We start from the raw sequence: 27556 nt of genomic DNA on the forward strand, positions 1-27556 counted from the left end.
AAAATAAAATGTACTATATTGTATACAAGAAGAATAAATAACAATGTAGTTAACGTATAGAAGATGTAAATAAAATATGAAAGAAGAGTGGAACAAGGTAAACGGTCACACTCTCGTGTGTTATATGCCAGAAGTGTAGAATACTCCTTTAAAAATGTAACACGCTAATGTATTTTGTACAGCATCTGCTTTAAAAGGTGCCTTACTGAGTTTACCATGAATTGCTTGTTCTGTACACAGATTATGTCCAATGTATCATTTTTAAGTAAATAACCTTATTTTAGTACACATTAGTAATGTGTTTTGTTACTATAACATTTTGCCTTAAAAATATAATGGCTTGGAAGTCATAATACCCTAACTAAATACTCCCAACTTTTTAATACTTCGTACATGTATTTTTCCCACAGTTCTTGAGTAAGTTGTGAATGGTAACTTTGACTATGCAATGGGGTTCAGAATTGCATAGTGCTTAGTTAAGGTCTGTATTCCTTGGCCTAAAGTTGAGCACAACGGTAAAACCAAAGTTTCCCTAGTCTGATTTTTATACTTGGCTTATAGCAAAGCCAAAAACAAGTGTAAGTTGAATATTTCTCTTATTTGAACATGTGCAAGTTGACTACATGCTGCTTTTATCTATATAAATTCACCTCAGTTGGTCGAGCTCACCAAGTAAAAAGGGAAAAATAAAGGGATGAGGAGTTCTGTATGTGTTTTCCCGCTGTGAAAAACATTCTTTTTGTGTAGTTTTATCCAAATGATGAGATTTGAGCTAATATGTGCTGTTGGTTACAGAGTTACGCAGTTGTTTCTATATAGCTTAAGTTCATTCTGCTTTATGGTTCAAGTAAATGAAGACCAATGAAGGGGATATCTTGTCTGCAAGTACACAGTTCTATAAAATCTCAGAATGTGTTTTCTCATTGCAGTAATGCACCAGCTACTAAACTGCATATAAAGTTCAGGTCTAGTTTGCAAGGAGGAAAAATAAAGTCAATTTCTACCCTTTTTCGTCTGTGTATAGGTATGTTTTTATCAGGCATAATCTTTTCTTTAGACTTAGCTTTTTACAGTAGCTGGAAATGTTTCATATCTGAACACCACATAAACAGGTACCAGTATATTATAAAAATTATAACACTTTTCCATAACTTCAAGTGATATATTTGTGCATTAGTGTTCAAGAAAGTATTGTATTTAGTTTTTATATCTTTCTTCCTCTCAATACATAATAACAGAAATTTACAGAGCACAAAGATTTGTCCTCTTTACAGTTAGTATCTTGAAAGAGGAAACTTTCTCTCACCGTTGTGGATATAGTTTGTAGAGTATCTTCGCAGATTGCACTGATTGTGGTTGGGATGAAAATTGGGTTTTAAAATCGGATTATTGGAGGACATAATTAAGATACTGTGGGTAACTAAAACTTCTGCACCAGTCTTTGTTTTGACCAAGCAACCTAATGTAGCTCCTTGAAACGGCCACAGGATGGTGCCATATCCTAAAGATATGAAAATCTTTCTGAAAAAAAAAAGTTTTTAAATAACTGAAAATGACAAGCTTCAAATTGAAGAAGCATCACTGTTTACATTAAGGATTGGGTTAAATTCCGTAAATTTCATTAATCCTTTCTCTAGCTTTATTGTCACAGCACCCCAAAATACCATTTCAGTCCATCTCACTGATGTTAATGTTGTCTTTCAATACCAGGTGTGACTCGGATTCATGAGAGGACTGTTATTATAGGTGGATCACCTTATGAAACTGGCTCATGAGGGGCGACCAATGTGGATTTCAGAGGCTGGCATGATGTGGATATGTGAAGTGGGTTCAGGTGAATCTGACTAGAGAATACAGGCATTGATGGGTATATAGAAAGTAAAATTTTTGATACACAGTGGGTACTTGAATTGTGAGTGAAGTAAGGAGATCATCTTAGTAATGCAGAAGGGAAAAAAAAACATGAAGAGACTTTAATTTTAAAATGCAAAGCACTATAAGATACTGACATTCATAAAGCAGTAAAAGTTTCACTGACAAAAGTTTCACAAAGACATTGAAATATGTACGGCACTTTTTAAAATATATTTTTATAAAGCTTAGTGGTTTCATTTGGAAATCCAGAATCTGGAACTAACAGCAAGGTTTTCTGGCAGTTAGAGGATCTGGGGGAAGTACTACAAGAAGTCGGAAAATATTTTTAAACATGAGTCTCAGGTTGATGATAGTGGTGGTGATGATAGATATTAAAAATAAAAAATAAAAAAACAAGAAAAAGAAAAACTTCCTGGTTTACGCAGTCAATAGAATGTTTTAAACCATTATATTCCTTAAATTTTTGATTCATAATGTAAATACAAGAGTTTTCCAGTCAAGTATCTCTTCTTTGTGTATGCAGGTGGTTAACTTAAGCATGTATTTGAAGAATACAAACGTGAAAACATCTTTATATTAAAGTTGTGTTCACACGAGTTGATGATCTCTGAACTAGTCTGGCTTATTCTTCAACAAAAATAAACTCTGGTAAGCACGAAGATAACAAACCTTTTAAAGTCCTGCCTGGATAACTGCTAGGATCAGAGATGACATATAGACCTTTCTCTGTTCCCTGATATCATAACTACTACCTACCTTGTCCCTTTCCAAGCAGCTGTGTGGTTTTCATTCCAGTTGAAGTTTTCTGTCAAAGCTTTGAAACCAAGCACGTGTATTTAAATACATGTATATATGTATATATCCCCTCAATGTGATTCATTTTGGCATTTGACCAGTAGCTGCAGAGTTAGTGTGCCAAAAATGAGGTGCACAGAGTTAGTTCACCAAAAATGAGATGTTCCTTATTCTCTCCTGACCTGGGCAGCACGCTTAACACTGCAGGATGCTGCCAGCAAAAAATTCCATAGTTGGAGGACCGCTGGTCAAAATGGCTGGGTCACCTCGGTACAATGGCTTTTTACTAAAAGAACCCAGGCTTATAGATCGATCATTTTCTTCCTTTTTGATGTTTCACCTCTTCACATTTTTCTTCTCTTCTTTCCCTCAGATACTTGAGCGATGTGAGGGGCAGAAGATGACGCTGAGCTCGTGGGCGCTCTGTGTTGCCTACTGCAGAGCAGTGCAGGCCTGGCTCCATGCCGGGTAGATGGAGAGACTTGTCCAGTTAGTCTCACACGAAGGGGAGCACTGGCTAGCAGTACGTGGGGCTGCTAATCAGGTCAGAAATGGCATTTTCTCTTTCCAGAGTTGATGAACATCTTCATTTGTGGCCCTCTGTTTTTGAATCTCTGGAAGGGGTTTAATCATACCAATTTTCAGATTCTTAAAATGAAGCAGTACATTTTTACTCGTTTGTTGCCTTTTTCTGGAAGGAGAGTAACAATCTGTCTAGCAAGCTGTAGCTAAGCCTGCTTTGTAATTTTATTTCAAAAGACGCTTGTCAAACTGTTGTCTTAGGTGCAGTGTTTATTAGTATCAGTGTTTTTTATTAATTATCCTGTAGTTTAATGTTGCTCAGAATGCAGATAGGTGGGGAGAGAAACTCAACAGCATTTTTCTAGTAACTGTTAGAAAATGCTATCTTAAAAAAAAACTAAAATACACGATAGGAATTTATCTCTTTCTTCAAAACTATTGGGAATTTTAAAATATATTTCATTTTGGCAAATCTAATATTTTTAATATATAGTTTTGTAAGGTAAAAATTATGTTAAACAAGGAATAATAAAAATGTCTTTAAAATGAAAGCCTTTGGAGATATTTCCTTTGACAGAAAAAAAAATTTAGGACGTGACCAGACATACTCATTTTGAGATTTTTGGAAACTTGAATGTCGGCAGTTCAGAAATTCTGCTGTTTGGTTTACTCTAATTATAAATTTATTTTATATTCAACAGTGGCAGTAGACCAGTGAGCATGTCTATTTGCTGTTGCTTGCTTGCTTGGTTTTAAACTATTCACTAAATTTTGGACTGTCTGTGCTGTGTTCCCAATGTTCTTCAGGAATAACTGTAGAAATAAGGAGCAGTTTCAACAACGTTTTTGAATATCATTGACATTTTCCTAATGTTAGGATATATTAGAGAAACATTTGGACAATGTTATATTGCTATTAAATTTTACAATGTAGTTGAAATACAGCACAGACCTACAAGGAAAAAGACTAGGCTGTTTCTAAGATCCTTGCTTACCAATAGGTGTTACAGGGTGCACCTTACTGGGTTTGATAGATCTTTACTCTAGTGTTCATGGTATGTACAGGCAGAAATGTTGAATTTGAGTGAACTGCAGAAGTTTGCAAAACACCATGTGACTGCCTATGGACCACACAGAACAGAAAGGTAAAATTGTCCTGGCTTCTTGGTTTTGAGCAGCTACATTTTAAAAAAAAAAAAAAGTGTTAAAGTATCATTTTTCTCTTTTTTTTTTCCTTGACAGTGAGGATATTTGCCGTAAGGGGGGTGCTGTTTTTGCAGAATCATAGAATGCCTGTGGTTGGAAGGGACCTTAAAGCTCATCTACTTCCAGCACCCTGCTATGGGCAGGGACACCTCCCACCAGACCACATTGCTCAAAGCCCCATCCAGCCTGGCCTTGAACAGTTACAGGGACAGGGAATCTACAGCTTCTCTGGCAGGCCATGCCAGTGCCTCACCACCCTCTGAATAAAGAATCTTTTTTCCAATGTCTAATCTAAATCTTTCCTCTTTTAGTTTAAAGCCATTACCCCTTGTCCTATCACTTCACTCCCTGACAAACATCCCTCCCCAGCTTTACTGTAGGCCCCCTTTAGGTACTGGAAGGGTGCTATAAGTTCTCTCTGGATTCTTTTGTTCGCTAGACTGAACATCCCCGTCTCTCTCAGCTTGTCTTCATAGGAGAGGTGCTCCAGCTCTCTGACCCTCCTCATTGCCCTCCTCTGGAGTCACTCCAACAGATCCACGTTCATATGTTCGAGGCCCCAGAGCTGACTGCAGTACTCTAGGTGCTCGTGAGAAAGGGGGAAAGAGAAATGAGTCGTGATGTAAATGAAGAAAGTCCCACAAAGCATCTTTCCTAATTAGGTATAATTCTCATGGTAGAAGGATTTGGGAATGTGTGTCCTGATAATGTTTGGAGTCCAACCCGTTAGGTTATCACTTGAAAGGAAATCCATTGCTGCTTATAAGCAACTAATCAAAGCCAAACACTTCCAGAAAAGAAGCTTGAAGACAAATCTAGAGTAGTGCTATGTTTAAACACATGCAGTAGGATTGAATACATCACAGATGAAGCAATAGTGAATTGATCCATTGCATCTATGGAAAAGATATCAGTAAAACAAAATGTCACTGTTCAAGTTTTAAATAGTAGGAATCCACCCATTGTTGTCCCAGGTGGACTCCGTTTTACCACAGAGCCCTGCAGCAATTCAAACCATACTTTCTCCCCTTTCTCCATTTCTGCCATAGCAAAAGTAGTCATAGTATTTCCAGTTGGTGTTTTCCTTTGACTACTTGAGAGAGTTCTTTTGTATCCACGGCTAAAAGAGAGTTGTCCTAGTGCCGGTCCTGAACTAAACTCCACAGAGATGACAAAGAAGTAGACACCTTTGTGTGGTGCTTTAAAGTAGCCGTGTTCAGGGAAATAGCTCTGTCCGTAATTGAGGTATGTTTCATTAAATCTCAGAGTTCTTTCTTTATCCTTTCGGTCTGAGAATCCTACATGGAATGCCACCGATGAGTCTGAAAAAGAGAGAAGAACAGAATTTTAGCAATGAGAGAACAGAATTTTTAGCAATGAGCATTCTCTCCCCAGCTATTACTTACTATTTTATCTGTACAGGAGCCCAAGCCATGAAACAGAGCTTTTTTATCAATAATTCTAGATCTAGTCTTTCAGAAACATTGTCTGTGATCCAAAACACATTTACTCTTTCTAAATGTAGCAGTGGTACTTGTTCTTGCAGCTATTATACGATTAACATTATAAAAAGTGAGAGGTCAGGAAGAGGTAAAACTAGACCAGTTCACATAATTGGAAAAAAATAATCTGAAAATACTTGAGAAGCTTTTGGACACGAAAGCTCTTCTGTAAGTCATGCCTGAGACTGTTAGCAGAAGTAAAGAGCTGGTAAAGACATGTACCTGTGAGGCACTTAGTTAACTACCTGAGCCTGTGCTGATGCCTGCTGTCAAATCACACATACTGTGGGACTGAAAATGCCCAGAATAGGCATATTAGCACTGGCAGAAAACTTGCTTGGGGTGGAGGAGGGAGCACATGCATTATATGCACACAGGGATATGAAATGCCGTGGTTTACTCTACATTGAAAGATAACAGGTTGCTTCCAGGCTTGGTCTGAGACTGGGGGCGTTCCTTCCTATGAGAAAATACTGCACTGCAGCCCTCCAGGAGCCTGCCCACCTCAGCTGCAAGGGCAGGCGTGCAAAAGGTGGGAGCATTCCCATCGCTTCAGCCTCATGGTTATATAAATGGAAACAGTTTAATAATTATTTGTTCCCAGCACTATTTGTGTTGAAAAGAAATGCTACATACAATTGAACTTCTAGGACTGAGAATTTGGTCGGGAGATCTGTCTGCACAGATTTTCAGGAGTAGTTTGTAGGCTGCAGTCTGTTTTCCACTCGTATGTTTTCAAATTTGTGGAAAGTCCTCTTGCAATTATCTTTGTTGGAGAAGCAATCAAGCACAAAGGAAAATTCCTTAACCAAAGAAAAGCCTCTTTCATTGAGATCCTGTGACACGAGTAGGCTCTTATTTTTCTATTAAAAGAACGTTCCCTTTTTCTGTTCAAGTAATATCATTAAATTAGGGTTCTCAGTACAAAGATAAACATGTTTTAGAAAATACTTCTGTTTTGCTGGCACATAAGACATCTTATTCTTGGGAAAGAAGCAAAGTCAATAGAGGCTTAACTACAGTTAAAAAAAAAAAGTTCAGAAATAGCTGAGGAAAAAAATGTAGATTGATGTAGCTGAAGAAACAACTAGTTGTAGAGACTTAGGCAGATGTCACAGCAAAAACAGGCATCAGTGATGTCTCCATTAAAGTTACTGTTACATCTTCAGGTCTATGTTCTGTTGTATGGGTAGATACAGTGGTTAGATCAGTATCCTTAGAAAGACATGAGGCTGAGACCACCCAGGAGGGAAAAAAAAAATGCATTCTTTTTGCTGTCCTAAAAGTTGTTTGAAATACATTCTCTGCTTATTCAGTCTTAGCTAGGGTTTTCCAGCAGAATTGCCTGAAGTAGGTGATTTTTGCTCTGTATTATATGTCCATAGAAAGGGCTTACAGTCATAAAAGCCAGTGCTAAAACTCTGGCAGTTACTTTGGGTGCTTGTGGCTGTGTGTTTATAGGGAAAGGGAACTGGCCACTCAGTCCAGTATAAGCTGAAAAACTTGTCTCTGAAGCTTAGCGCTGAGAGAGAGTTTCTCTGGTCAATCCTCCCTGTTCTACTTGCACAAGTTATTATAGTGAATTTAATGCATCTGTCCAGATGAGCTAGGATTTGTTGCTTTGAGTACATTCCTTCCAGGCTCAAGTAACAGAGGAACAAGAAGCAAAACCAGGAAGCCCAGCACTCCCTATCAGCTTTGAAAGAGAAAACTTACTGCATCAACATGACCATCTACAGACAGAATTTGTGTTCTAAATATCTGAAGTTCAATTAATTCAAGGCCAATTCTCTAGCAGCTGTAATGGGTGTCATTTTATCGACTTTGAACAAAGTGCACCAGCGCATCAACTTGGTTCTCACTAAAAGTGTTGAGATGGAGGGGCAGGATGTAAATTGCGTCAAAACATCTGCTTCAACATCCCACAAGATATCTGGCAGGTCACAATTCATGTGCTTTGAGGGGGAGGAGGAGGACCTGTAGCAGGGCCCAGAGAGAAGCTAGACCTGCACATGAGCAAGTAAAACAAAACAACCTACCTTTTTCCAGAAGTTCTGTCTGCACTGTATTTCTTCCACTTACTATCTGTGTATTTTCTCTGTGCTTCTCAGGCTTCTTTTTGTCTCTTTGCTTGTCTTGACCTTTCTGTTGCCTTCTCACTTTTCTGGTCAGCATTGACTGAATCTTTGCAACATCCAGGCTTATATTGGTGGCAACTAATTCTTCATTGCTTCCAAATAGCTTTTTGAAAATCAGCAGATGTTCCTCCAGCTTCTCTTTGATGGTTGCTAAATCTCCTGAGAGAACTTCCACAGAAACGTTCAGTGGCTCCACCACATTTGTTATTATATGATTGCAGCAGATATTCATGTAATTTGTGGCTTCATGCCTCTTGATTGCCAGGCTCAGATGTTTGATGTCATTCTTGAGAGTCATGATGTCATTATATGCTGAGCTATCCAAGGAGTCATCTTGGGAAGCCTCATAATTAGGTTCCATATGCTCTACATTGCTGCGCTGACTAACGTCATCCAGTGCAGAGGGTGTTTGAGTTTCCTGTCTGGAATGCTTTGAAGATACACGAGCATCATGAGTACTCCGTTGACCTCTCTCCAAGAGATGAAATCTCTTTACAAGAGATTCTAAGGTCATATTTTGTTCTTGGAGTTTATCTGAGATCTTTCTGAGAGATTCTTGCAGCTGAACCACTGATGTTACTAGGGTAGTAGGATCTTCTTCAAACAACAATTCCATGAACTCTTCTCCCAGTAAAGCCTCCAGTGCTACTTTGTGCCGCATGGCATCTTCTAAAAGAGAACCAAAAGAACTGTTGAGATACTTGATGTGTCTATGAATTTCTTCATCTTTCTTCTTCAAGAGGCCTATGTCTTCTGACAAAGATGTAACTTGTGACTGAAGCTGTCTGTTTTCTTCTTGACGGAGGTTAAGGGACTGATGGATAGATGGAAAAGCTGAGGAGAGCTTTTCAATTTCATTCCTCAAGAGATCTTTGAAAACAGATTCTAACTGCTTCATATCCTTTAAGTTTGATTGCGTGCCTTCAAGGGAGTAAGTGATATTCTTGAAATCTTCCTCGAGTATATCACTGTCAGAAGATATCTTCTGGCAATTGCATTCCTCCATGTACCTCAACAGATCTGAATAATTTTCCCGAAGATTTGAGAGAGTATAGTTCAGCTCTGATATCTGCCTTTCCACTGCTGCTTTGTTTTCTTCAATAAGAAGTGATTTCTCCATTAAAGTTATTGTTAGATCTTCAGGCCTATACTTTGAGATATTTTTTTTTAACTCCTTAAACCATCTCTCTAAAACTGCTATATTCTGAAAGGCCACATCTGACTCCATGTAAAGTTCTTTAAGCTGTTTTCCATGCCCTGACAGCATGTCATTTATTTGTCTGATGGCTAACTGGGTGGTTTCATCTTTGGGACCATGATGTGAGGAGAGTTCTGATAAATTTTTTTTCAAAGTCTCAAATTTATTTTCAAGTTTGTTTTGCTCGTGTTTCATGTTTGTTAAGCTGTTGTTCAAAGCTAAGAAATGTGATTGCTGTATCTTGTGATACTTCTTGAGCTTTGTGTCAGTATCTGCCTTGATCATGGTGAGGTTATAGTGAATACTAGCCTGCTGCATTTGCAATTGATTTTCTATATCCCTTTTCATGTGATCAGCTTTCACCACATTTTCCTGGACTTTAGATTCAAACTTAGTTCCTAGCTCCTGGAATTCCCTCTTAGGTACAGTGCTTTCTTGAAATCTTTCTATGCTTTTCTTGTTGACTTCCACATCGTGGGACAGGTTTCCCACTATGTTGGAGAGGTTCTGTAAACTTCTGTTGAAGCTTGCCCACATTGGGTTAAAATATTTCCTAAGAAAATTCTCCACATGGGGAAACAAAACTTGCTGCAGAAGCCTTTCCTGTAAATCTGTTAACACGGAAAGATTAAAAAGTAATTAATTAAATTTAAATTCTGCTTTAAGAAAGCATCTTAATCTGGCCAGGATAACTTGAGTATCTATTTTTCCACAGTAACTGACATCTTGCTCCCCAAAATCTGAGTACATGCAATAGTTTTTACAATTGCAAAAATAATCTAATTTTAAATCCAAGTTAGTGCAAAGCATGCTGTATCTTTAAGTCTGCAGACAGTAACTTAGATATGTATTGTCTGCCCCATTTAAGTCAGAAAAATACTGCATTTTTAAACCCTTAGAGAACAGTTTTGTTAGTGGCCATAACTGCCCCTTTTCACAATAATTCTTATTTGGTGTGCTTATTTGACTTTCTCGTGCTGTTCTTTTTCTGATGCTTTCTACAATGTACCTTCTACTTCACAAAGTTACGCAGCATCTTAGCATCTTAATATTCCAGGCCAGGACTCAATAACTTGAAAATTCTGTGAGGTATCTGTAGTAGGTGTACATTATACTAAGGCTTGATTTTTAACTTTAGTGTTCAAACTGAGTGACTTGAAGTTCAGTGAAGACAATAGTCTGTATATTATAAAATGTTTCTGTAAGCCAGTGGCTCACATTAGTAGGTCAAATGTTGCTGTTTTTTTTTTCACTGCAATATACAGCAGGAATAATGTTTTAGATAAAGGGGCAAATTATTTTTATTATATACACCAGTCTGAGATTCAGCACATCATAATATCTAGCATGAGTATGAAAAAAGAACAAAAACCAAACCTAACACTGCGTCCCCATAGAAAAGAAGAAGCCAGAGAAGCAGAATATTAAGCTAACAAATTAGTATAAGCAACCTCTTTATTACAGGTTAAGGCAGATTCTGAAATTTCAGGTAAGTACAAAGCGATCTGCCTTTCATCTCATCTCCCATTTCAAGTTTTGCTTGGACTTGGTTTGTTAATTTGCACTGGAATTTCACCCATTTTCTGCTCTCTTTGGAAGCTACCTGCAGACCAAGGGACGTCAGTGTATTCTTGTTTCCAGGTTTTCCTCCTGATCTGCATGGTTTTATAGGGCCTGCTGGCAGGCTGATAATTCGTCAGACCTCTCACCTGCATTGCTCTGGTTCACTTCTAACACCATGCTTGTACCGTTGTTTTCAAATATTCTCTGTAAATCACCTAAGTTGCTGACTGCTTGATGAATATCACTTTGAAGATCATCCAGTAATGCCTCCTGATTTTGAATGACTTCCAACAGTTCTCTTGAATCCACTGATGTTGACACTAATCACAAGATTCAAAAAGAAAGTGTCATGCAATGGAGTGCAGCATGTATTCCTACAAGACCTGCAAGCTCTGAGAACACCACTGTACTTCCTGCTCTGGAAATCTTGCACTGAGGGGTTTGTTGATTTACAGCAGCTTAACTCAGTTTCTTTGTAAAGGTTTTCTTTCTTTCTTTCTTTCTTTTTTCCCCAACAGTGATGGAAACTTAATATGTATTTAAATATTAACAGAAGACCTTCAGCTGTGTTTGCCATCATGGCAGTAAAATATTCACGTAAAACCTCCTCATGCCATAAAAATATTCTGGAATAATGACTGCTTTCAATCCAATTGAATGAAAGGATTGCAAAGTTTAACAAACCAGAATAAAAGGACAGGATGAAAGAAAAATAAAGGTGTTTCAAGAAGGATTCAGGAGCATAGGGTTTAAGTGTCACAGTTGACTCCCGCTGAGTGGCCCTTTAACTGATGTTACTCTAAATAAATAGCTGCTAATTTGAGCTGTAGAATTCAAAGTGTCTGCAGAAACTGGTATACCCTAACTGCGCCATCCTTGGGGCCTCTTGCCCTCCAGGGTTACCTTTGACTTTTCAATCTAATGTTTTATAAGCTTGAGTCCTCTAGAGCAACTGCTTGCTTATTCACTCAGTGCTGAGAGCATAATGTGAAGAAGACTCTCTTTCAGGGCTGTAATGCTACCCTAAACCCAGTTGCTAGAAGTTATTTAATAGCACTACAGGCCCCACCTTTTCCCAGAGGGTAAGAAAAGGTCCTTCTTGGATATTAGACTGGCAGGGTAGAGTGCCTGAGGTATGGTTCTGTGGTATCTCATAACAATATTCTCAAAGCTACTGGGTAGCTGCTCTGAAGTGGCATTTTGAATAGATTTTTTTTTCTGGTAAACCTTCTGAGCATGGTGTGCCTTCCTGTGAATCCACTGAGCAGAACAAGGAGTTAAACATCCGTACTAATGAAAGGTTTAACACTACCAGTAGGTAGTGTTAAGGTTTAACACACCAGCACTCACTAGGTGTCGATGATGACCAGCCAGCATACAATTTTTAAACTTGTGGCTGTTTTGTCAAGAGCATTCATGCAATGTTATAGCAAAAGCCCTCGTTAGTGCCAATAAATGAAATGTCATCGTGTAAAAGCGTTCCCAAATAATGCTTTCACTATAGATAGCATTTATAGCTTATCATGTTAAAATAGCAGCTAAAAATGTGTCTTTTGGGGCAGTGACTGAGAGGTAAAAGAATGGCAAGTAAATTAAGTTCAAGAACATACTGTGGTTTGAGAACTCCTCTTCCCATCCTTCAGTTTCATTTCCTGGCACTGGAATGAAATTGGGATCTGCAATTGACATGTGATACATCTGTGAAAACATTTCAGATACAGAAACCACTACAGTTCAGCAAGGCAAGACAGGGCAATTTCATGTGTAATATGACAGATGTGGAGACAGGCTTCTGCACTGCAGATTTCCTAGGGTAAGCAACATCATGTTAGAAGAACCTTGCTTGTGGTACTGCACTGACATGCAGCACTGTATAAATGCTAATGCTATGTGGTAGGGGGGTGTTTTTTAAATTCATGCTGTGTTACTGATAAGAAATGAGTCAGATACAAATAGATGCTTGTTTTCTGGAGAGCCCTATCAAACGCTCTGCAGATTCCACTGTGCTACTCCAGTTACCTGAATGTTCTGGTAGTGTGGCACCAGTTTCAGCAGGTGATGCTGTACAAATGAGGAGATAAAGAAGCAGCTGGTTTTGGTCAGTGAGCATAACAGAGGAGGGGCTGAACAAGATACACTGCATTTGGTAACATCCTTCTAACATGACAAATGAAAGCCAGGTAAATGCATCACCTTAGAGATAAATCTATCTATCTAATCTAAGAAAAGCTGTCTGCAGAGAAAAGCTAAACCCACGGAGATGTAAACAGAAACCCCAGTTTTATCAGTAGAGTCTGTTTGGGTAGGTGAACTGGACAAAGATTTTCACCTTTATGTTTGACTTTTTTGTGTTGATTGCCTTAATTACTACGGGGAATTACCTCTTTTCAATTTTTATTCTTCTGTTTTCAAATGAAGTACTATCTGCTAAATCTTGCCAGTTTCATGAAGGAGTCCAGTCTTAAAACCACACCGTCCTCCCTTCTCTTTTACTTAGCAGCTGCAGGTGTCATTACGTAGTGCTAGGAGCTGTGGTAGTTCAGGGCTTGTCTGAAACTGGATACAAGACCATTTCCCTACCAAATGACTTCTTCCTGTAAACTAATTTTCAGACATGTCAGAAGCTTGTGTTGCTGCCTGATTACATCAGTTTCTACCTGGAATTAGATGTTCCTAGGTGGAGCTGTACATCAGGCAGCACCCCTCCTGCCCTGGCTAAATGAATACCCCTCTCAATCTGTGAAGATTAGAGAAAAGTAGCTGATGCTATTAGCCTTATTTGCAGCTAATTACACCTACTGCTTGCCCCAAATCACTGATGCCTTGAAGCATAGCAGACCAAAGAATATAAGGCATCAATTCTCAAACAGGAAAAACAAATAGGCAAACTGCTATTTCTTGCCACAGTGAATATCATTTAGTCTGAATTCTCATGCTTGCTGTCTGGCTTTCCTTACCACGTTGTTCACAGTCCTTGCCAATAAATCCAGGGCAGCACTTCCACTGCAAAGATTTCAAAACCTTCTGTTTGACTTGATAGATGGGCTTCAGGGCTGTCCTGTACCTAAGGAATAAGGGTCCAGGCGTTAGAGTCCAAGCTACTGTCAGCTGGTGGAAATTCACTGACTAACTGTAGTCTGGTGCCAAGTGTGTCCTAGATGACTAATACAGAAAGTGGTTAAGAAGTTTGTCATAAATTCTATTGTTATTGCTCAGTAAAACATTTAAGCAGTAATTGACAGCATTTTTTTTCCCCGCATGAGATTGCTTTTCAGGACTGCTGCTTCCAACAGGAGGTGTATGGAGATTCATACATGATGGCAGAATATAAATAGTATTCAGTTAGCAGGGCTGCAGTGGTCTACTTCACACCCCTGCTGTTGTCCAGCAGAGACTTTTTTCCAAAATGTTGGCACTAGTATGACAGGAGTCTTAGAGAGAGATGTCACAGCTGGAAAATTTCTGTAACTGTCGGAAATGCAACTTGAATATTTATTGTTTTAGTCCTTTGCAATTGAGCTTGGACTGAGCTTTAACATTTGCCTTGTGCTGATGAGTTGTAGAGAAAGTTCTGTTTTTAAGCAAGCATTACAGAACGGCACTGGCACCAAGAAAGACATAAATTTGTTAAAACTGCCACTAGAAGTGATCGTAAAACTATTTTTGTTTCAGAGAAAAATGAATTGCATTAACAAATAGCAACAGCACTTTTATTTCACAAATCAATGAACAACATAAATGTGAAAATATTTATTAAACGGATATTAAATATTGTTTCATTTAAGAAGTGAGTTTTGAATCAATGTCTTACAACTATAAAAATGCATCAAGTATGGTGCCTTCAGGGACATTGCTGGCTTCCACCAGTGCCCTTTGGGCAGCCAGTCCTGAAAGAAGAGTGAGCACTTGGGCAATTGCATGTCTCTAACTGTGAACAGTCTCACTGATGGCCACAGGCAGAAGTTTTTATTTTTTCTTTTGTTTTTGAAGTTAGGGGTGTGTGTGTGTGTGTGTGTGGTTGGTGCTTTAGTTCTTTTTAAAACATGCCATTAAATGCTTTTGAAAATATCATTTAGATACTTCACAGAAGATTCTGTTGCCTCCAGTGGCTTTGTATGGGATACTTACATGATCTTCTGGCAGTCTGGAGCTCCGTTTGGACAGGGCTGCTGGGAGTTGACGATGTACTTCTCTTTCATGCAGGCTTCTATGTGTGTTACTAGGCGGGACTGCATGAAGGAACACCAGTTCCTGGTGGGGAAAAAAAAAGTCAGGAAAAGAATTTGAAAAAGGTCTTTTAAAGTCTATTTGTAACGGTGTGAAATGCAGAGGGACCACCTTTTTTTTTCTTTTTTTTCTCCAGCGGGAGAGATTTTCCTCATCATGATGGAAGTGGAAAATGCTTGCTAGCTTCTCCCTCAACTCTCAGTTCCTTTGTTTTCATTCGGGATGCTTATCAGAGTTTGTTTCAGAAGGGTTGATTGTCTGAACTTTGATGCATTAGTTCCATTTCCAGGCCTTTCATTTAGCAGGAGGCACTTCCAACCCACGATAACCTGCAGGTTAATGTCACTTTAAATGTCAAATTGCCTGGGTCGGCGTGTTGCCAGTTCAGATGCTTCATGTCTGACTCATCGTGTCCGGGCTGACTGCTTCTGGAAACTTAATCCTACATAAATTCCATTAATAATTGGTGTCTTCTGAAGCATTGCTGCTTTAAGATGGTCTAGTAACTGATCAGATTTTATTAATTAGGCTAACTTTGAAATAACCTCTTCCCATGCCCTGCAGAAAAATAATATTATTGAAATTAGGGTTGTTTTCTTGGCTTTTATGCTTTTATCAAGGACAACTGAATTTCACTAGTCTGGTAACGACCTCAGGCAGTTTTCCCAGTCAGAACTATATAGACACCTATCAGTTTAAGAGTGTAGATGAGCATCTTTATTTTCAAGAGTTAGAAGTCAAGATGAAGTGTATTGTTGGTTGAAATTTGATGGTTAAAAACCGATTTCAGAAATGACAGGAAGTGAGGAGTAATAACTGTAGTGGGAAATGGAAAAAAATATGATGAATAGCATCTGATTAATCCGTAATTGCAGTTACTGTTGGAAGTCTGTACATGTATTGAATGCCTTATTTCAGATGACGTGTTTACAGAAGTTCACCAGTTAAACACCAAGGCACCCTGGTGCGCTCCACGGGTAGCAATGCGTAGAAGTGGGCTGTGGCAGCTTTGTTGGGACCAAGAAGCTGTACAGAGACCACGTGTCCCTGCTGCCTCACTGTTTATCTCCGGTTATAAAATCTTGAGAGAGAGTCACTGAACCAGCAGCTGCATTTTACACACTACCCACTTTAGGGACAGGCATGGCCCTGGTGTCCCACAGGGGTTTCTAGTGGTGTAGCTTCACATCCTGCCCGCTGCAGGGGAGCATGGGGATCTCTGGAGCTGTATGTGCAGGGCCATTAGGAAGTTGCAGCATAACATTCAGCAGCATATTAATGTTAAATTGTGCTAATCCTCTTCCTTTGGGAAGAGGTGAGCTTGAGCAGTGGGAAGAAATAAATGAAAAATATATACCGCCATCACTGCTAAAGATAATTCAGCTTAACTTTCCAGAGCCTCTCAATAGAGGCAGGTGGAAACAGGCTGCTGTGGGGCTGGGCAGCCTGTTACCACAGAAAGCTGACCGGCTTACTGCGGGGCACCAGATCTGCCAGCTCAGCGTCTGCCTGAAGCTGTGTGACTGCGGCGTCGCACAGCCTGTGTGGCCTGGACGCAGGGTGGCCTGCAGCAGCGCAGCCCCTCGAGCCCAGCTCCCCCTCTGCAGCAGGACCTGCAGTCCCTTGGGGCTGCCGGGAGTCTGAACCGAGACACCCAGCTCCACTGTTTATATCCCAGAAGGAAAGTCTGGTATGAGATTGGCTGCAAAAGTTGTCTGAGGTCTTCATAACTCCTTATGGTAAGGCACCTGCAGAAGAAACACCCTTATAATGGCCATGAAATTAGCTGTCCTGGTTGAAGACTACTTAAATCTCAAAAACTGAGCTGCTCTGCTGTTGGATGCCCAAGTGACAGGTGTATTAGTGATGGCAAGATTTGTTCGTTATGGTTGTCTTTTTTGTTTGGTTGGTTTTTGTAACCTTGTTTCTCCTGATGCTGCCGCTGGCAATCTCGTAGTCAGAAATTTGTTGCTGGAAAGTTTGAATGCACAGGACTAAATCTGGTGAGTAAGCAGGTGCTATTTTCACATTATGAATTTTTTCCTTTGTCTGCCATCTCTAGCGGTCTGCTGTTCTACCTTTCCCTGTCTTCAAGCATCCCCTATAGTTATAGCCATTGCTGTGAACTTACAGCTTGCCGGTGTCAATACGTGCAGTGTATCTGCTTAGATGAAGCCTGAAGGGAAATTACAAATCATATTATATGCCATTGTGCATGTTATTAAACTGTTTTCCCATAAGAAATCATCTGTAGATTCTCAAAATAAAAGCAGATCCAGGCCTTTTATAATACTGGTCATATCCCTTGGGATATTTGGAAAGATTTGGAGGTTTTTGTACTCCATGGGTTTGTGTTAAAATGGAGCAGAGCATTGTGTGGGGGAGAGCTGTGCCTGATAAACAACAACTGAACTTTAGGCAGTATATTTTTAAATGGGAACACAGGAACCAAATCTCCGATAATCAGCATATATGGAAAAAGTTTGCCTCTCCGACTGAGTTGCAGAAACAATGGGGAACCACATCGAGCACGAAAGCAGAAGCTGTGGTCACAGCAGCCGAGGGAGCAGCAGGGTGGCCCGGAGAAGGGGAGGAAGATGGAAGCATGGAGAGGGAAAGCAGACAGCCTGGGTGAGGTGGGCACATTCTCTCCCAGGCCTCCTCTGCTCCCTGGCTTCTTGAGGGGCAATGTGACTGAGACATCAGTGAGTACCCTGCAGACAAAACTGTTCCTTTCTGAGAGGCAGGTGCGAAAGCAGAGCATGGAAGTGGTGTGTTGCAGCTTTCCTTCTGATTCCAAGCTGAAATAGCTGTTGTGGTGAGCTGTAGTTTTATGTGAATGGCTGGATGAGTTTTTGTGTCTATTTTCAGTGGGAGCCATACCCTTAGGTACTTCTGCTCCCTAGGACTGAACCAGAGGTCAAATCCTCAAGTTTTTATTAAATTATTACTCTTGAATAATCCAATGCTCTGCTTGTGTGACCAGGCAGCACAGTTAACATCAGGAGGCCAATGTACGTGCTCTGGCTGTCACTTGGCTCCGAGGTGTGTGCAAGTCCACCAGGTTTTAGAAGGCTGCATTGCTTTTCAGTGGCAGCATACAGTTAATAATCCAGAAACAGAGACGTGATTTGTGCTTGTATTTATGCAGTCCTCTGTCACATGCCTGGCAAGCCATTGCTGGGAGTGGCTTTTCCAGCTCAAATCCCCTCTGCTCTGTTTTCCCTGGGGAAGTAACTTGACCTGGCCATGCTGTTAGAACAAGCTGGCACCGGTGCCAGGTGCAGTACCTCGGACCTGCCTGGTGGGATACCTGCCAGATCCCGGCAGGACCTGTGTTCAACGTGGAAACCTCCTTTTCAGATAGGATTCCTTTGCTTTCATGTTTTGCTTTTTCTTGATGAAAACAGTCCACGCCCCATGAATCATCATTTGTGCTGATTTGCTTTTCCCACCATACGCAGCTCCCAAACAAGTCCTTTGAGTCATGTAAGCCATACAAATCTAAACCAAATGTTTACATGCATGAGCACGTGTGTGACCAAGAATGAGTGTTTTGCGATGTTGCACGTATAAATGCACAAACACATTTAATAGAAAATATTAGGATTCTCTTCAGAGTCCGCTGATGTGCTGCAGGCATCTTGTGTGTTTACTTGTAGTTTCCCACCAACAGAAAGGCATTGTGTGCTATCAGAAGTTGAATCAATGGTTGATCCCAACCCGATGCTTGCTTTGGACACTTACGCATTATGCAGGACAAGTAGTATGAACAACAGAGAGTTTGACAGGCTTTCAGTAAAAACTGTTTTTAATGATGGTCATGATTCTGTATTTCTGTTTTTCTTTTATATCTTCTCACTAGTTCTCCTTTTCTTAAAAGCGTACTCGTGGAGCTGAGTAGCTGTATAATATCATGTTTGGGTTTTAATCACAAAAACTTCTGGTGGTTTTGAGTTTGAAGTTTACAAACATTTATTCTTCCAGCAAGTAAGTACATAAAGCATATTTTTTCCCATCTGTAATGAGCTGCAATATAGATATGTGTGCCAAAAGGTGAAATTTCTATTGCAGTATTTTTTGCACATGTTGTCAAATGCTTCCTTTAAGGGAACTTTGCTATCTATTACTAAAAATACTTCTTGACTCTATTAAACTTGAGGGAAATGTGTCATTCTTTATTGTTAAGTGGAATAATTTAAAGACTTGAAAAGGCTTGATTTAAAGTTCAGTGAGGCGAGCGGGAATTCTGCTGCTGACACCAGTGTGCTATAAAGTCTCAAAGAACTGCCCTTTCACACATAGGACTTCCTTTATTCAGCTTGTTTCTGGGACACAGAAGCTTTGTGTTCTGCTTCTGCATTTTTTCCTCTTTGTAATTGTGTAGCTTCACTCGCTGAATATATAACCAACTTAACACCCTCTGCTTTTGTTCCCTTTAATAGGGTTTCCTTTTGATTTAAGCCTGTGCTACCAAGGAGAGGGGATTAGAATGAAGCTGCTGGGTGAAGAGAGCAGAAGAGCTTTCTTTCCAGGGTGGGGATTGGTAAAGTTTATAACAAAATTGCATGTTGGACCAACACCTAAGTGAACCCTAGCAGACCAGGGCTACATACACTTCATTTGTTCAGTTGCTTTTCCTGTTTTACAGTCCAAGTAAATTGATCTTCTTGTTAAACCCGGAAAAAAGCATCTGAATAGTTTTCTTTACTAGACTAGGTGTTTTTTTTAGTCTTTCTTCTAATCTCCGTATTGAAGAGTCTTAACATGCATGTGTCTATTTCTGCCTTATTTTGAGTGAAGTGTATTGTTTTCTGTGAGGTTAAATAATTTTGGCTACAAGACAGCCTATATTTAAATAAGATTCAGCAGATTTAGGTTAGCTTAAGCTCCTTTTATTTTAACCTTTGAGGTCTTAAAACTGAAAATTGATTTTAGAATGTTTTTTTTTTCTTATATTGGATACTATCCCTGCTTTTACTGACACATAGCAAAATGCAGGCAATTCTGTCTCTGCTTTTAGGATTTGGTTAGACATCGTGCTGTTATAGCAAATAGAACAACTCTTCAAAATGTAGGAGATAAAGCAAGGTGGCTGGTCTGCTATCAGTAACATCATGCTAAAGTTAATATAAGGTTGGCTCTTTTTTCATACAGCACTACACCGCCAATAGCAGCATGATGGTGGATGTGAATAATGCCCTCCTAGCTCAGCTACGTACTTACACATTTTATTTTTCTTGTTCTCCTGATTGGCACTGTAATGTGTCATTTTAGACACTTGCTAGGTCAGTGGAATTTTTGCCTCAAAAGCTTCAGGACTTCAGGGCATTGTTTTTCCATAAGTTTTATTATTCCTTTGTCTGTACTCTTACAATTGAGTTGTCCTTCACATCAGTTTCCTTATGTTTCTATCTCAAGGAAGCCAGTTTCTATAATTACTTTGAAAACTCCTTCCCAGCTATTTGTGTCTCTCTCTGACAGAGTGCAATACTTTTCAGGCCTGTGACACTTTCATTTGCTGTACAGTGAGAAGATATGCAATTATTGCTGCTAAAATGTGCTACTAGATGACGATAGAGAACTGCTCTGTTCAAATTTCTAGTGATTTTCCATTAAGCTGCGTGAACTCCTGACTTTTATCAATTGAAGTGGAAAAAAAGATTGAGGCTTTAGCTGTAGAACAACCTGTGTGCTGTTTTCCTTGCAGTGCAAAATTTTCACCAACAAGAAAAAGCATTCAATAAAACAGAGATTGACTATTGCATTTAATTTAGTGTAAGCCAGGACCGTGTGTGTCAGTTTTGAGGAAGACATATCTTTTTATTCATTGTAGAATGCCAAAGGGATTAAGTACTTGAAAAAGGTGCTGGCTCTCAGAGGGAACAAGGTGTGGCCCTGCTTTTAATTAGCAGCTGGCATGTGATTACTGCTTGCTTGTCAGCACATCAGTGAATTCTCCTGCTCTGAGCAGCCAGCAGCGTGTATTACAGTCAGGCAGCAGAAGCTACTGCATCTCCTGCTTCTCTCTTTCCTTGCTAATGGGTAGAGCTCCCTCTTGGGCAGGAATCTGGGATCTTCCTGTACTTCATCCTGTGGACTACCCCGGTTTTCCTTTAGGGTTAGTTAAGGTAGACTGACTTATTAGCAATTTACCTAAAGCTAGACTGAAAGAGTGGCAGTGGTAGTGTCAAGTGTTTGAATTTTCCTGCGGTGCTGCAAGTCTTCCAGTGCCCTGAGTAAGCTGGTTAAATGACACTTCTATTCCAGCAGTAGTGCCTGTTAGTATGTTGTTAGTTGTCGCTTGGCCTGCAGAATGTCCTAAAAACTTGGTGCAATTAAGGCTTTCTGAGTAAATCCTGTCCTCAGCTTGGAGCCTCGCTGTAAGCAGGTGTTCAAGAGAAAGCAGACTTGGCTGCAACTGCTTTTGAGGCAAGCCCAACTGCTGTACAAGCTACTTCAGAGAAATAAATGCAGGAGGCTTTTTTCTCTTCACAGAATGTCCACAGCCATTACCTCATGTATATTATCCTCGCAACAATGCAAGTTCTGTGGTCCGCTCTGAGGGCAGCCTACACTTGGATTTCATAGTTTGATTTCTGCAGATGAAAGTTCACTGCTAATATAGCACTCTCACTTCTTTGTCAGACCTTGTCTTGAGCTAGTGTCACAGCCAGTGGCCACCTCCCAGCACGGCTGTGCTGGTGCCAGGGAGTCAAAACATGAAGGAAAGCAAGCTTTCCAAACTGCGTGCACTCAGGGTGAGGACAGTGTGCACCAAGGTTTGTCCTGGTCGTCTTTTGGCTGGCCTTGGCAAAAGCCTCAGTTTGTTGAGGGCTGGCCACTGGCGACTTGTTTCAGGAGTATTGACCTCAGAAGTAGGATGGCACAGGATCCACCTGCTGGCAGTGTTGATGGGGAGTTTGTCACTATACTAACAAGAGGCCCCTTGCTGTCTGCTGAAAGAAGGAATTGCTCGAGCTTGCACCAATGAGCTGTGTAACAAAGGAAATAAGACAATCCTTTGGACACAGATGGTTTGGTAACTACTGTATCACGTGCAGTAAAGCTGTGTTTCTTCAGGAACTGGTCATTCGCATCAAGTATACACTAGTGGGGAGCTGCTCCACATGCAGCTCAAGATAGTCGGAGTCAAATAGCAAGTGGTGTTCTTGGCCAGCAGTGACGGTCTGAGGCAGAAGCTTTATCAGAGAATTTCCAAAAGTCCTGAAAGGAGCCAAGTGCCTAATTTTGATAGGAAATCCATTGCTTCTGTTAATGAAGTTGGCACTGCACAAGCTATTGTTGAGCACTCAATGGCCATTCAGCTAGTGTGCAGGATATCAGGGGCTGAGGATCACATTTAGCTGCATTTCATCCAAGACCTGTTTTATTTTAAGCTTATGTTCTATTCCACTTTGGTGGGAAATTTCAGTAGCCCATAAGCTTCCTAAGAAAGTCCCTGTCTAATTTGGAAAAAATAGATGAGTCAGTATGAAACTGGTCTTAATTAAATCAATGGATGTTTTCCTGTAAAAGCAGACAAAGAAAACAAGCTATTAAGATTGAGCATTGTTCTGACTTTCCCTAGAATAAGAGAGATTTTGGTTTTCTCTGCTTCTTTGCATCTCAGAGGATAGTTGTTCCATATTTTGACACCCTGGCTAATCACGAGAAGACGCCTGCTTTGTGGCTGTCTCAGTGCAGAGCTGAAGGAAGAGGCATGTGTTTCAGTGAGATAACAATGCTCCTGGCTGACATCAGGAAGCCACACTCTAATCAAGGGGTGACTTGACAGAATTGCATATACAAACCTTGACATGTGTTAATGCGGTCACGGATTTACTTATTCTGCAGATTTCAGCCTTTTCTATTTATAATTCGTGATTTTTTTTTTTGTAAATATTTTAATTGTAAGAAAAATTGCAACAGATGGGAGACTGAGCATGTGTTTGTGAAATAAAGGGAAAGGAAAACTAAACGACCTGCCCAACTTGGAGATAGAGTAGATCCAGGACAGGGGCTACTTCACAGTGACTCTCTCTCCACTTTAGGAAAGAGAGAGAAGTTCTGTGAGACTCAGTTATAGACAGGGAATCCAGCTTTAGTTCCTCTGCTTATTCGCATCTCATCACCACAGTCCATTTCTCCCATACTGCGTAAGCCATCCATCTGGGACCAACTCTGTCAGCATGGTTACTGAGGGGGAAGGTTAAAAAAAGCGTCTGCTTTTTCATAAGTTCATTTTTAACCTGGAACACTTAAGTGGTCTCATTTACAGTGTTACTTGACAGACAGATCAGGCCACCTGAGGACACAGAGGACTTTAGGCTGTGCTGTCCAAGCTAGCATGTGATGGAATCGCACCTTTTAGATGCTTCTTTTATGTTTTTTAAATGAAATATGAACACTAAGTGCATGATATCTGAGTTGTCAACCTGACTGTTCTTGGGGCTGCAGGCACATGGATTGGATTAAAGCCAGCCAGCTGTAATTCTTCTCAATGCTGAGAAAATATAAGAGCCTTCTGCTACATTGCTTTGGTAATGGTGCTGTGCTGCGTTGTTTGGTTCAAGAAACAACCTGTTTGTAGGAAGGGGAAACAAACCCCTTCTGAATGTAATTACAGTATAGGTCCTTCCATGGATCTTAGACAAATAGAGGTGGGTTGATGGCAAGGGTACAGATAAAATGGTGTGTTCTTCCCTGGGCCAGGGAATTTGTTTCAAAGGCTGGTTCATCACGTTCATCAGCTGAGGCTTTGGCTACTTGTCATTAGCTATCTGATGGAAGTGGCTCTGAAGAGACAAAACTCTCCAGTGTGGCTTGTCAGGTTATGATGAGCTTTCACAAGCTATCAGGTGTTGTTTACATAGCAATTTTCAGGATAACAACTGTGATGTATTATCTCCTTGATGTATTATGCCTTTCAATATGACTTGATCAGACGTAGTTAATTGGTTATACCTAGTGGTAAGTATTACAGTAGGTGATGAACCAAGGCAAACTTGAAAGCTCTTATTTCATATTTTCTGGATCACTTTTAAGACATCCACATGTCCCAAGCATCTTTTTAAGGCTCAGTTTATCTGTTCATACCCACACACAGGAAAGCCACTGGAAACGACAGAGCATTCCTGTGAAGTTCAGCATTAAGCATCTGTTTCACATGGGAAATGAGGAGTGTGCGCGTATTATGGGTATTATGCATTGAGTATTTATGAAATCCAGAACTTGTTTTTATTGTTCTTACTCTTCATCTTCTGTAGCTAAAACAGATGCTAATATGCTCCACATCTATCCATATACTTGTGCTTTCACTTCCCTTTTTAATTCTGATGGAAGTATGTGTACACACGGGTCCATTTATCTCAGACATAAGGAAGTAAGTAATGTCAAACTGATCAGCTCATATGAGACACAGCTGCTGGGAAAAATGAGAGAAAAAAAGAAAAAGATGGTTTCCTGTGGAAAACTGTCTGGTTTTGATTTTGTAAATAACACATACAAATACTTGCCCACTTTGAACATGCAAAGCTTCTCTGGTGTACTCAGATACAAGCAACAGCTGAGATACTAAACTCTTACCTAGTTCTTCCTCTAAAGAACAGTCAAAACAAAAAGATTATTATTCACACATTTCTCATTAAAACAGTCACCTGAAGCCAGTGACTTCTAACCGATTTTCTTATTTTAAAGCCCTTATTATTGTTATTCTGAGAAGAATTCATTAGTGAAGTAACATATCCAAGCATTTGAATGAGATCTAATGAGTCATTTCACCTTACATGCTGAAACAGAAAACGGGATTCTCTCTAATTACTGTGGACACATTAGTCATGATGATCTCCAATTATTCAAATAGCCACAATAAGAAAAATAATACTCTAAAATTTATTTTTAAAAGATTTAAGGATATTTTGTAGCAACCACTATTTCTAAAACACTGGGGAAATAGCAAGAGTTTGGGTAGAAAATATCATTGTTGTGAGAAAGACTAGATGTCACAGGCAAAGTTACCATAGACTGTCAGTTTGTTTCCCCCACCCCAGACTGTTCTATGGTGTGTTTATCTCCCTGTGTCTCTTAGTTCCTCATTAACTTATGGTGCTTTTTTCCTAGTTCTCTCTGACTTCTCAATGGTTTTTCCAGAACACGTGTCACATTTGCAGGGAGGAAATACCAAACTCGTGATAACTTCTTGTGTATGCATAGCAGGCCACTCCGGCCATGAATACCTGATACAGACTTGAGGGTTTCAGGAGCCTGAAGGTACATTGTTTCAGCCATTTGCAGTGACCTGAAGAATTTGGAGCGCAGGTACAAGTAGAGCACTGCCATCCCTTATTACCGGCACTCTTTCTTCTCAGTTTTGTCCACAGTTCCTCTCAAAGTCTTGCATTTCTTTACTTGTGCACTATAAATGTGATTTCTTCAGCAAAAGAACAAATACCTTCAAGTTACTGCCAGATTAGATTTTGATTGCCTGTAGTCATCAACGTTACTTTATAATTGAGGGAACGTTGTGATTTGACTCATTATGCAACTATCTCCATAAAAGGAGGAAGTATTTCTCTTCTTGGGAGGAAATTAGAATGAGTAATAGCTTGTGCTGAGCAGCATTACACAAGTTGCTGCTCAACAAAGTTACATAGCAAAGGAAGAAGTCCCTATTAGGATATTATATTACAGTGTCTTGCTGACCTATGCATGCACCTTTTTTACACCTTTGAGTTTTTGTAGTATTTCTAGTTTTTAGAATGCTCTCAACACTTCAACCACTAATCAAATAACTGCCACCTTGCAGCACAGCATGCATGGAAGGCCAGGGCACTGGTTCTGCTTTGCTTTCCTTGCTCTGACAGAGCATTAGTCAGGAGTTAGTGAATTAACAGTGTGTTGTTATTGAACACTACCCATCAGAAAACTGCAAGTCAACACTTGCGGATTTGGAAAATGACTTAATGTTTGAGCTACAGATTTGTGGGAGGATTTAGTATGAAGGGAAACACCATGCAGGACAGAGGCCTTAGTTTTACATGTAGATATGATTTAGAAACAAGATCGCATACTTTCATTGTCATGAAAGGGAAGCATGACATGAACAAGGTTTTGTAGTCTCTTTCCAGTTCCCTTTTTTCCCTGCCTCAGGAGCATTTAAAGAAAAATATCAGAGCATCCCAAAGCAGTGAGCTGTGAACAGCACGCACTGTGCTGCTCTTTCAGCTCTCCCAAACAAGGCTCTGCAGTAGCCTTCCATCAGTGCTATAAAAGATTCATACACTGTCCTGCTTGGTTTTCATCTATTTTAAACATTCAGAGACCTACTTACATGCTCTGTAAAACTCAAAAATCACAGCATTTGGAAATCTTTCTAGTGAAGTACATGCTTTTTCTACTCAGGCTGGCTATACTTCTGCTAAAGATGACCATGATGACCATGAGAAGCATTTCACTGTTGTTAAAATATGGTGGTTGTTTTTTGTTTTTTTTTCAGGAGGAAGGATGCTTGAATCTGTAGTCGTTTTCATGCTTATCTGTTACTCCTTTTATATTTATCCCTCACTATTTTTATTTTGCTAACATCCTGCCGTTCTTTTTCCCACCTTTCTCCTTCCCAAGGCCCAAGTCTGCATCTGGTATGTTCTGGTGATGGGCAAAAGTTGCCTCAATCAGCAAAAATCCGTATTGGGGTGTGAAGAGAAAAAGGCAGTAAATGAAGTTTGTCTAGTTCTGCTTTGCCAGAAACAGCGGTGGGTTTTTGTTGTTGTTGTTGTTTTGGTTTGGTTGTTTTTGTCATGTTATAAGAATAGCTGCAAAACCCTGACCCCATGGCTTTGCTATGCAAGGTGTGTCCAAGCACCTCAGTCTATTCTGCTGTCTTGGACTAGGAGAAAGAGTCAGTCCCCTCTATGGTTTCATCCTCCACAAGCAATTAAATTTTATCTTCCTGTAGATAAAACATTTAAACCCCTCCTGTTTGGATATAGATTGTTCCCTAAAATCTAGTGTGTTCTAAAGAGAAACTTTTACCAAAAAATGTCCTTCATCAACAGGATATCTTTATTGAACATGGTTCCGCTATTATTACGTGTAAAACATGCATATTTGGATACTTACCCATTTGGGGACTGTGGGCTTGCAGCTTCAAAATCCTCTCTTTCTTCCTGATGTGAGGAGGAGATGCTTGAAGGGTAGTCTCTTGCATCCTCCCTGCGCCCTTCTGCCTCCCAGTAACCTTCTTCCTCACGTGAGAGAGGAGTCCTCTGAGGGTACGCAGAGGTCTCGTAATTTTGTGGCTTTGAGCTGTGCATGGGACCCTCACGATGCCCATGATGGTCAGAGTGCCTGACCAACTTTGCCAGTCCTACCGCATGATAGATGAGCAAAAGCTTCAGTAGCATTGTGGGCTTTTTTCCTACCTGGTTACACCTGTCTCTTGTTCTCATCTCTGAAGTGCAGCCTGAATTAGTTCTGGAATGCCCTGTCAATATTCTTTAACTGAAAAGTTGGAAGAAGGAAGGAAAAAA

General features: G+C 40.0%; 2 protein-coding genes across 2 annotated transcripts in view; one reads left to right on the forward strand and one right to left on the reverse strand.

Annotated features, from left to right (window-relative positions):
- The first annotated feature begins 278 nt into the window (after window positions 1–278).
- The window catches only part of SNCG (synuclein gamma), a 48462-nt gene continuing 21184 nt past the window's right edge, over window positions 279–27556 (forward strand). Inside the window, exons 1-4 of the mRNA XM_035562408.2 lie at window positions 279–1024; window positions 1711–1834; window positions 2399–2523; window positions 3044–3214. The gene's annotated coding sequence lies outside the window, so the exon portion shown is untranslated. The remainder of the gene's footprint in view (window positions 1025–1710; window positions 1835–2398; window positions 2524–3043; window positions 3215–27556) is intronic.
- On the reverse strand, window positions 5174–27539 carry MMRN2 (multimerin 2). Its single transcript, XM_035562159.2, has 7 exons — window positions 27147–27539; window positions 14928–15050; window positions 13757–13863; window positions 12410–12475; window positions 10946–11119; window positions 7940–9847; window positions 5174–5720 (listed from the first exon to the last, which is right to left on the reverse strand). The coding sequence occupies exons 1-7, from the start codon at window positions 27473–27475 to the stop codon at window positions 5332–5334; spliced, it is 3096 nt and encodes a 1031-aa protein (XP_035418052.1). The 5' UTR covers window positions 27476–27539; the 3' UTR covers window positions 5174–5331.

Source organism: Cygnus atratus, chromosome 7 (genome assembly GCF_013377495.2).
Source record: "Cygnus atratus isolate AKBS03 ecotype Queensland, Australia chromosome 7, CAtr_DNAZoo_HiC_assembly, whole genome shotgun sequence".
Classification (NCBI taxonomy): domain Eukaryota; kingdom Metazoa; phylum Chordata; class Aves; order Anseriformes; family Anatidae; genus Cygnus; species Cygnus atratus.